Here is an 11,056-nt window from a genome sequence, read left to right as displayed (position 1 = left end):
TGTGTCATATTGAAGCAAACCCAGAGAGTAAGTGTACAAGTGAGTTCAAGTACGTCTGGAAACCAAAGGTGTCTGATACTCTGGAACTGCAATTATAGTTGTTGTAAGCCATCTGCCATAGAAACCTACCTGACAGGGAACCTAATTTTGGTTCTCTGTTTTAGTCGTATGCACTTTTAAAGGCTGAGCCATCTCTCTAGCCAAATTGAATTCTTTCTACTCTGAATGACAATTTATTGTTTTTATTTAGTATTACATTTTATGTGGCAACCTGATTTAAAATAATTATTAAAGCTTAGAACCTGCTTTTGGGGAATATTTATATTTAAGAAGATTGAGTTTTATGAAAATTGAATAATGTACCCTTCTCCCGGTCCCTTGCGGCGGGTGCCTGCTCCGCCGCGCTCCGACTCTTGCAGTGCTCGCGGCAGGGGGCGCCGAGGGGGCGGGGAGGACCCGCGACGCCCCGCCCCCTTCCGCGCTCCGGCAGATAGGCCCGCCTCCGGGGGTCCTGGTCCTGAGGCGGCTCGGAGCGCAGGCCGGCGCTGCCCGCAGGTGTTGGCGGCGGCGGCGGAGCCACCGGGCCCCACGGTGGGTTTCGGGGCCAACCGGCGGGCCGGCCGCCTGCCCTCCTTCGTGCTGGTGGTGCTGCTGCTGGTCATCGTCGTCCTTGCCTTCAACTACTGGAGCATCTCCTCGCGCCACGTTCTGCTTCAGGAGGAGGTGGCCGAGCTGCAGGGCCAAGTCCAGCGCACCGAGGTGGCCCGTGGGCGCCTGGAGAAGCGCAACTCGGACCTCTTGCTCTTGGTGGACACACATAAGAAGCAGATCGACCAGAAGGAGGCCGACTACGGCCGTCTGAGGAGCCGGCTGCAGGCCAGGGAGGGCCTGGGCAAGAGATGCGAGGATGACAAGGATAAACTACAGAACAACATATCGTATCAGATGGCAGACATACATCATTTAAAGGAACAACTGGCTGAGCTTCGTCAGGAGTTTCTTCGACAAGAAGATCAGCTTCAGGACTACAGGAAAAATAGCACATACCTTGTGAAGAGGTTAGAATATGAGAGTTTTCAGTGTGGACAGCAGATCAAGGAATTAAGAGCACAACATGAAGAAAATATAAAAAAATTAGCAGATCAGTTTTTGCAGGAACAAAAGGAGACCCACAAGAGTCAATCAAATGATGGAAAAGAATTGGGTATAAATGATCATGTAGCCCCTAAAAATATCCCAAATATGGCTGAAAATGATGCAAATAAGAATGAGGAACCCTCAAGCAATCATATTTCACATGGGAAAGAACAAGCTAAACGAATTGGTGATGCAGGGATGCCTGGAGTAGAAGAGAATGATCTAGCAAAAGTAGATGATCTTCCTGCTGCTTTAAAGAAGCCCCCTGTATTAGCTTCTCCACACGAAAGTCATCAAACAATTTCCCATCTTCCAACTGGACAGCCTCTCTCACCTAACATGGCTCCAGGTTCACAACTAAACCAGAATGAAAATCCTGGTACTTCCAAACAGAACCCTTCAAATCCTCTTCAGCACCTAATTCCAGGCTCAAACCTGGAGCGGGAACCCAGAATTCAACCAGACACACTAAAGCAGGCCACCAGGGATAGAGTCAGTGATTTCCACAAATTGAAGCAAAATGATGAAGAACGAGAACTTCAGATGGATCCTGCAGACTATGGCAAACAGCGCTTCAATGATGTCCTTTAAGTCTAAGGGATGCTCGAAACCCAAAGTGCTGTGCAGTGAATCATCTCTACTTGACAGTTTGACTTCTGTTGTAAAGATACATTGAGATAGATTTAAGGAAATTTTCATGAAGGAATGTACCCATGTACATATGTGAACTTTTTCATACTGTATTATCAAAGCAGATACTTTTTTTGGTTACAACACAGCTGAGCCAAAAACAGTTAATCTTTGCATTTAAAGCAAACTAATGTAAATTTCACATTTTATTGACCCTAATTTTTTTCACAAAAAAACAAACAGGAACAAATGTTTGTACAGGTTAAATGCTGCACATGGTGTAATGGCAGTGAGAAGTTAGTATAGACACTAATACATTTTCGTTACTTCCCATAGGTGTCCTCTACTACCCCTCGTTTAACATTCTCTAAAGAGTTACGGTAGAATAGTTACACACACAAAGTGGGGACCTGGATGCCAAGCAGTGGGCAATGTGTGTACAGAATGACCTCCCTGCTCCTTTTATTTGGCTCAAGTGCTGATGACATAGGACTGAGGCCTGATGAAAGCCCAGCTCATCATAACAGTGTTTATAAGTTATTCTTTACTTTGTTCTTGAAGTTGTGGAATGCATGGTTGACAATGAATTTTATTTTTTCAGATAATACCAGTACTGTTTAACTGTAGTCAGCACTGGCTAAAAATCTTTATATTTTCAGAGTTCAGTCTGGTGAAAGTATTTGCCGTTTACATGTCAGCTCCTGAAAGTGACCAAGTCCACTTTGAAATGAGTCTGCCGTCAATACAGCAAAGCTCTTCTGGTAGTTTTAATGATTGTATTTGATTAGAGTTTTCCAGAATTACTAAGTAAGGGATTTCAACAGGTTTTTATTAATGAACGGATGAATAGAAGTACCATGAAGTCTACAGCTGTTTTATTGAAATAGTTGAAAACTTTGTAATAAAAATGAATATTTGTAATTAATGTTAGTTAAGAACCCACCAAGCTTGTTTGCTAGACGTACAGAATTATTTTCAGTGCATTATATCTTTGCCATTATTTCATTAGGATGTATAAGCTAGCTAATCCTTGTTTTCTGATTTCACTTTTAAATTTTTTTCATGTTACCTAAAAATTAAAGGTATTGATCATCAGGGGAAATGTAAGGCTGAAACCCTGTAATTGCACATAAACAGGAAATACTGGGGAGTGACATAACTCAGTGGTAGTATGAGGCCTAGGTTGATTCCCAACACTAAAAAATAAACAAGGAAACACATATGGAAAGAAAGTCTCTACACTAAGGTTGTAATAAAAATACTAACCGATAGAAGAAATGATTGTTCACTTACTAAGATGCTGAAGTTCTTATATTTCAGTCCAAAGTTATTTAATGGCCAGGAAAAGATGGAGTAATTTTTTAAAACTTGTTTTTCTACTATATCAGATTATCCAGTGTTGAGGAAGCAAAGACAGATATGTCCCTGGGGCTTGCTGGCCAGCCATCCTGGCCTAATTAGCAAGTTCCAGGTCCCAATAAGGACTACTACCGAGGAACACCACACACACCCAGATTGACCTCTGGCCTCCATATACATACACAAACAACTGCACCTACACCTGCACGTGTGTAAATGCTTGTGTACACAAACACACACCCACACCAAGAAACCAGTTTATACTTTTGTTGTCCGTAAAGTCAGGCCTACAGTAAAACTGTATGACGAGTACATTAAAGTGTGGTTAATGGGCAGTGAGGCACACCCGCGGGAGTGCAAGGGGAGCTAGCTAAATGCCTAATGATGCTTTATACTTGGTGTTATGGAACTGTATAGACAAGACCATAAAGTCTCTTGCCAATTTCATTGTCATCAAAACAGTCAGTTGTTTGTATGGTAGCTGTCCTCACACAGCAAAAACTTCATTTAACAGCCTAGACATCTTATAAACTGGGGAATCTTGGACCAATTGATAATATTTCTGACTGTATTAACATTGTAGTGCTATCAGGTGCTATGTGGATCTCTTTAAATTGTGGCATTCTACAGTCTGTATTAGACTTGCTGTTTTGTTTTGTTTATAGTGTTTTACTTCTACCTTAAGAATTAGGGTTGTTTGTTTTGTTTGTTTCAATGTATTTTTGCCCTGAATTAAGTGTTAATTTGACAGGAACGCTGCTTTTTAAAATCTTACTGGGTTCTAATAAATTAAAAGTTAAACTTGTAAAAAAAAAAAAAGAAAAAGAAAATTGAATAATGTATTGCTTGGTAGCATTTAATTACTAATGGATACAGTATTCTATTTGATTCCAATAGAAAAGTAGTTTCTTGATTTAATTTGAAATATGCATTTCAAAATAAAATGACAAACTGGAAGTTATATAGGAAAAGTGAATTGTCATCTTGTAAAGACACTTTTCATATTCCTTGTGAGCTGTTACACTTATTGTTTGCTTTTTTGTTTTTCCTAGTAGCACAAAAATATGTTGACTTCTTTGCATTGATCAAATATAGAGAATTACTTACAAACTACCTACTCTGGTTACATAAATTCACCATAGCTGTAGATACAGATAAATCAGCAAGATGGCATATTGCCTACTTCATATGCTATCTTTTAAAAATTAAAAGTACTTCTGCTGCTTTGGATTTCAGTATAGTGATTTCTCAGAAAATTAGAAAACAACCTACCTCAAGACCAAGCAATAACACTTTTGCGTATATACCCAAAGGAGGCTCAATTGTACCACAAGGAAATGTGCTCAATTATGTTTACAGCGGCATTGTTTGTCACAGCCAAAACATGGAAAAAACCTAAATGTCCCTTGACTGGAGAATAGATAAGGAAAATGTGGTACATTTACACAATAGAATACTACACAGCAGAAAAAAAAATAATAACATCTTAAAATTTGCAGGCAAATGGGTGGATATAGAAAACATCATATTGATTGAGGTAACCCAGACCTATAAAGACAGATATTATATGTACTCATTCATAAGTGGCTTTTAGACATAAAGGAAAAAAGAAAAGAAGCCTACCTACAATTCACAAGTCCAAGAACCTAGACAACAATAAGGACACTAAGAGGGACATATATTGATTTAATATACCAGGGAAGTATAAAAAGACAAGATATCCTGAGTAAATTCGGAGAATGGGGAACATGGAAGAGGATAGGAGTGTGGGGAAAAAAAGGGGAGGGGAGCAGAGAAAAACATATCTTAATAAAAGCAATTTAAAAAGAAAATAAAAAATTAAAAGTACTCATGTAAAACTGCATATATAATTTTTACAAATTGGTAAATATGGATATAAACACATGGCCCTTAGTTTATTGCTTTGGCCTGAACCCCAATACAAACTATCTTTCTGGAGCAGTGTGGAGGCATGGGAATAATTGAAACACAGTCCACACAGCAATATTGGAAGGGAGTCTCAGTGTTCATTCAAATCCTAATGATCACCTGGTTTTATTTTTTAAACATCATTTATCCCCAAAGTAAAGTGAGGGGAAAGTTTATTAGCATTCTGTTTCTGGGGTAGCAGGACTAAAGTCATGTCCACAACTCTGTCACTAGCTTGGAATTGACAACTCTGCTCAGGCTTAGGCAATCTCCATAATTACAAAGAAAGGACCAGCATAACATCAGCATATCCTGAACTCCTGAGTTAGCCAGTCTGAAAATACTTTTAGCACCTCTGTTACTATTGTGACTTAAAAGGCTAGCTGCTGAAACAATGAAGAAATATGTGCCCCTTATAATTTTACCTCACAATTCCCTCTCTCTTAATACTTTTAAAATAAAAGCCTGTGCTTCTTCAACAGGACAGAAGATCACACCTGCCTTGGACAAAGACTTTTCCCTTTACCTCAAACTACTAATCATTGGAAATTAGGAATATTTATGCAAATTTCCTGTCTTAAGATTTTTAGGAAGGAGAGACTTTAAACCCATCATTGACTGCCGATCTCTGTGAAGGAAAGAGATTATGAGAGATAGAGACATAATTTTGAACCCTCTATCTCAGAGCCATACTTTTTTTAACAGGATTAAATTATAATGCTTTATGATTAGTCATGTTCCCAAAGGCTATAATCTCCTATTTAAAGGAGAATAGAATCACCTGAGTTGAAAATGTTTCTTCTTCTAGTTTAGAGTACCTCTTAAATATTTTACACTGCATTAAAATCTAAAATTCTTTAACATATGCATTAAATATTAATATTTACAAGGTGTATCAAACTTTTCTTAGCAGTTACAAACATCATGAGGTCAGTTCTATAATTCTCAACATTACTGGCCAATACCAACTTTTTTAACATCTTATGTGCGGTTACAAATATCATCATGTCAGTATCATAATTCTCAGCATTATCAGTCAACACCAACTTTTCTCAACATTTTGTATGCAGTTACAAATATCAGGCCAATACCAGTAAGAGTACAATGACATTGCTGTTATCAAATACCAGTCCCAGTCTTTGAGCAGTCATTAAATACTTAGGCTGCCTGCTTTCTTAACTGAAGAGGGATTTAAAACATTTCTTATTTTGACTGTTTTTTTTTTCCCTGAAGGGAAAGCTTAGGTCTTAGTTCTCAGGTCCAATATTTTAATCAAAATGAATTCTGTGTCCCAGAGACTGAAACAGTCAAACATTCAGTCTGCATCTCAGCTCCAAAGCAAACAGGATTCAAACTGCAGAAAGTTGCAGTCATCACAGTCACCTCCGCAGGGTCTCTTTGTCTGGAATCTCTGGAAGCAGAATGACACCCTGCAGTGCAGAGTGGTGGCAGCGACAGTAGTCCTGAATCAGGCATTCCTTTCTGTGGGAGTAGGGTAAGCTGGATCACAGGATTTTCCTCGATCTCCTTTTATTTTGTTTTTCATATCTACTTGTGATGAAAATTTTTTTTCTCATGTATTCCTAATGTTCTCATCCATACTTCTGGTCACTCCTCTGTCATTTCTTGGGGTTTATCAGTCAGCCTCATTTGGGGCACCACTATGTTGGGATCTGAACCCCAATATAAACTATCTTTCTGGACCAGCGTGGATGCACGAGAATAGTTGAGACACAGTTCACACAATAATATCAGAAGGGAGTCTCAGGATTCATTCAAACCCTGATAATCATGTGCATTTAATTTTTAAACATCTTTTATACCTCAAGGTAAACTGAGGGGGCCGGTCATTAGCATTCTGTTTGCTGGGTAACCAGGTGAAGGGATTTAGTCATGTCTACCCATTTGATCACACCTTTCTATGCTCATTTTGTCACGTTTTCCTGCTCTGTATGCTAGCTCTGTCACCCCTATCACATAGGCCTGAAGTAGCATCTCTATACAGGCATCCTCCAAATTACAAAAAAGGAACAGTATAAAATCAGAAAATCCTGAGCTCTGGAGACAGCCAGTCTGAAGATGCTTTTTAGCACCTCTGTTGCTATTATGGCTTGAGAGGCTGGCTTCTGATACAATGCAGAAATATGTGGACTGAAAAATATTGCCCCAGAGTTTATCACCAAAATCATGGGTAATAAGTTTATGTATCATTTCATAATGTCTTTATTTTAGCTATATGCATTAAGACATCCAGATTTCTATATCACATTTATCATATATAATTAAAAATTTATACTCATATAATAACTATCCCACATTTCTTCTTTAATCAAATCCTTGCACCACTATTATTATATCATTTGAATCTTTGAGTTTGACTGTTTCAGGCAATTCATGAAAGTATGACCATGAACCAGTTGTCTTTCTGGGACTGGTATATTTCCCTTAACAGGTTTTCCTAATGTCTATCCTTATTGCTGTCTTCTTGTTTCATTGTCAGAACATGATCAAAAGAATAATGCATTGAGTGAGAAACTATTAGAAATGCTTAAGGAATAAAAGATGGAGGGACTTTAATCTCAGGCAAAACTTCTATACATGTAAAAATAGATTAATTAATTAATTAAAGAGAATCTGTAGCTATAAGTTGGATAAGTTATGGAGATATAATATATAGCATGTTGACAGTAGTCTACAATGAATTAGACAAATGATTGTGAGAATCTTCTCACAGAATTATACAAATATCAAAATATGACCATATAAAATTTAAATATCTACTATGTTTGTTAATTAAGTGAAATAAACTTGAAAAAGTCACATTCTTATGATCCAGCAATGTATTTGGGCAATTTGAAAGAAAAGAAGTTATATTTATATAGAATTTGTATGAATATATTTCTCCTACATTTATTTGCTTTGACCAAAAAAAAAGGAAAAATGAAAATATTTTCAAAATGCTAATAATTAAACCAGTTATATATAGGTCTTCTTATAAAAAATGCCTTAATGAAAGTAGAAAAAGAAATAAACTATTGCTATACAAAACTTTTATGGGCAAATGTTGAATTCAAAGGCTAATATGGACATACACTATGTGATTACATTTATATATTATTAGAATGACAAAATTAAATTGTTGACTGATTAATATTTTTATAAGGATGCTGATGAGGAGATCTGTGATAGTTAAAATATGTGTACAGCTAATGAAATAAAATGTTAAAAAGAACAAAGTTTCAGTAACACACTAAATTTACAAAACAGTACTTTTATGATTTTCTAAATAACTTTAATTTCCTTCAAATGTATAAAGAGAATTGACTGGAAAGATCATTAAGTCTTATGTTAATGATATATGATAACTGAAAAAAAATAAATTTGTACTTTGTCTGATGTTGAGACACTGATAAAAAAGACTGGCTGGTGTCATAATTTTTCATTTCGTACATTTGTCATACAGAAAATAGTTCATGATAACAAGTAAAGAGAATTTCAGGAGGTAAAAGGAATGGTCTCAATTCTTCATATACCATTTTATTTATTCTTTTCTAAATATGCTCAGTGTGAGCAGAGTAAATTTCTATTTAGACTCTAATGTTGTCCATGTCCAAATAAAGGACAGTAGGTTTGCTATATAATCCATAGTTTCTATTTTCTTATCATTTTTCCTTCTACCAACGTGAGACATTTTAACAGGTAACTGACTTGGCCAAAGGGGATAAAAATGCATCAAATAAAATGATACTGATGAAGAACAGTTAACGTGAACCAAACCTGCCAAAGTAGCCACATACGGAGGAAATAAGCAATTGACACATTTTGCTTCCTGAATTGTAGTTAGACATGATTTTGTGCCTTCTGTGACAAACATTTAAATTCTATTTATAAGACATGATTATTTATTTATTCATTTTGGATGTCATAATATAACTATGACACCCAATCTGGTTTTTAGCAAGTTCATTCTGTGTTAGTCATTCAAATAATTTTGGTTAAATTATATTTCTGTTTACTAGGGATTTGACCTAAAATTTTATGATGCTAAGAAAGATAATAAAAGATTTAGAGATAAAAAAAAATGAGTATTTTTTCCAAAAAATAAATAACATTAGTCTTCAGAAAATATAAATGAAGAAAGCTTTTGTCATACTGGAATATACAGGGGCTTCTTTCTTACACAGGACCCTGCATCTCCCGAGCCTGCTCTATTGTCTGAAAGGTCCTTGGCCCAGGAACAGTTCCTGCCCTTCCACTAAGGCTATCCACCCAAAGTGTGTGTGTTTGCCGGCCTGGTAGGCCAGAAGGTCCCCGCAAGGGAGTACAGGGCATCTTCAGCTTCTGCTGCAGGGTCTTCTTTTTTCACACAACCCTGCCCTCCCCTGAAGTTCGCCCTTTTGTCTGCAGGAGTCTTTGGACTACCAGGAGTCCCTGTTCCTGTGCTGAGGAGATCCATCCAGACTGGTCCTTGGCTCAGAAACTATTCCTGCTCCTGCACTGAGGAGATCCACCCAGAGAGTCAGTCACAACAAAGACTGGACCAAGACACCAAGAACTCCTGGCTACAATTGAAGGAAGGGGCAAGTACCAATGCAAGAATTCCTCCAACAACCTAAAAGGCAATATGAAATCACCAGAATCCAGGGATCAGGCAACAAGAATTGTACGCTAATCCAGAAGAAGCAGAAGAAATCGACTTTTAACAGAACATTATGAAAATAATAGAGGACATTAAACAGGATGTAAAAAAATGCTTTAAAGAAATGGAGATGAAGAAAAATAAACGTAGAAGAAATGAATAAATCTCTCAAAGATACCCAAGAAAACTAAGAAAAAGCAATCAAATGGGTAATGGAAACAGTTCAATACTTGAAAAATGAAATGGAGGTAATGAAGAAATCACAAATCGAGGGAAGGCTGGATATGGAAAATCTGGATAAATGAACAGGAACTACAGAGACAAGTATTACCAACAGAATACAAGAGATAGAAGAAAGAATCTCAGACACTGAAGATACTATAGAGGAAATAAACTCATTGATTAAAGAACAAAGGGAATCCAACAAATTCTTAACACAAAACATCCAGGAAATCTGGGACACCATGAAAAGACCAAACCTAAAAATAATAGAGGTAGAAGAAAGAGAAAAATTCCAGCTCAAAGGCCCAGAAAATATATTCAACAAAATTATAGAAGAAAACTTTCCCAACCTAAAGAAGGATATTCCTATGAAGGTACAAGAAGCATACAGAACACCAAATAGACTGGATCAAAAAAAGCATCCACACACCAGATAATAATCAAAACATACAGAATAAAGAAAAAAATTAAGAGCTGCAAGGGAAAAAGGTCAAGTAACATATAAAGGTAAACCTATCAGAGTTACACCTGACTTCTCAATGGAAACCATGACAGAAAGAAGGTCTTGGATAATGTGCTGCAGACACTAAGACACCAAGGATGCAAGCCCAGTCTACTATACCCAGCAAAGCTTGCATTCACCATTGATGGAGAAAACAAGTTATTCCAGGACAAAAACAGATTTAAACAATATGTAGCTACAAACCAAGCCTTACAGAAAATACTAGAAGGAAAATCACAAACCAAGGAAGACAACACCCATAATAACTCAAGTAACTGACATCCCTCCACCAGCAGAACTCAAAGAAGGGAAACACACAAACATTACCACCAGGAAAACAACGGGAGTTAACAACCACTGATCATTAATATCACTTAATATCAATGGACTCAATTCACCTATAGAAAGGCACAGGTTAAGAGAATAGATACAAAAATAGGATCCAACATTCTGTTGTTTAGAAGAAACATACCTCAAGCTCACAGAAAGACACTACCTCAGAGTAAAGGGTTGAAAAAAGGTTTTCCGATCAAATGGACCAAAGAAACAAGCAGGTATGGCTATACTAATATCTAACAAAATTGATTTCAAACTAAAATCAATCAGAAGAGATGGAGATGGACACTTTATACTCATAA

The 11,056-nt window shown here is 37.0% G+C and overlaps 1 protein-coding gene across 1 annotated transcript; it reads left to right on the top strand.

The window, feature by feature from the left end:
* The first annotated feature begins 357 nt into the window (after nt 1-357).
* Nucleotides 358-2,601, top strand: LOC119804340 (protein GOLM2-like). Its single transcript, XM_038315788.1, has one exon. It carries the CDS (start codon nt 358-360, stop codon nt 1,726-1,728), a length of 1,371 nt encoding a protein of 456 aa, XP_038171716.1. The 3' UTR covers nt 1,729-2,601.
* Nucleotides 2,602-11,056: the final 8,455 nt, after the last annotated feature.

Source organism: Arvicola amphibius, chromosome X (genome assembly GCF_903992535.2).
Source record: "Arvicola amphibius chromosome X, mArvAmp1.2, whole genome shotgun sequence".
NCBI lineage: Eukaryota > Metazoa > Chordata > Mammalia > Rodentia > Cricetidae > Arvicola > Arvicola amphibius.
Note: the sequence above shows the minus strand (reverse complement) of the source record. Positions and strands in the feature narration are given on the sequence as shown.

What these genes read in the sequence shown, in the direction of transcription:
- LOC119804340 (XM_038315788.1), top strand. Translation starts at nt 358, where the DNA reads ATGTACCCTTCTCCCGGTCCCTTGCGGCGGGTGCCTGCTCCGCCGCGC.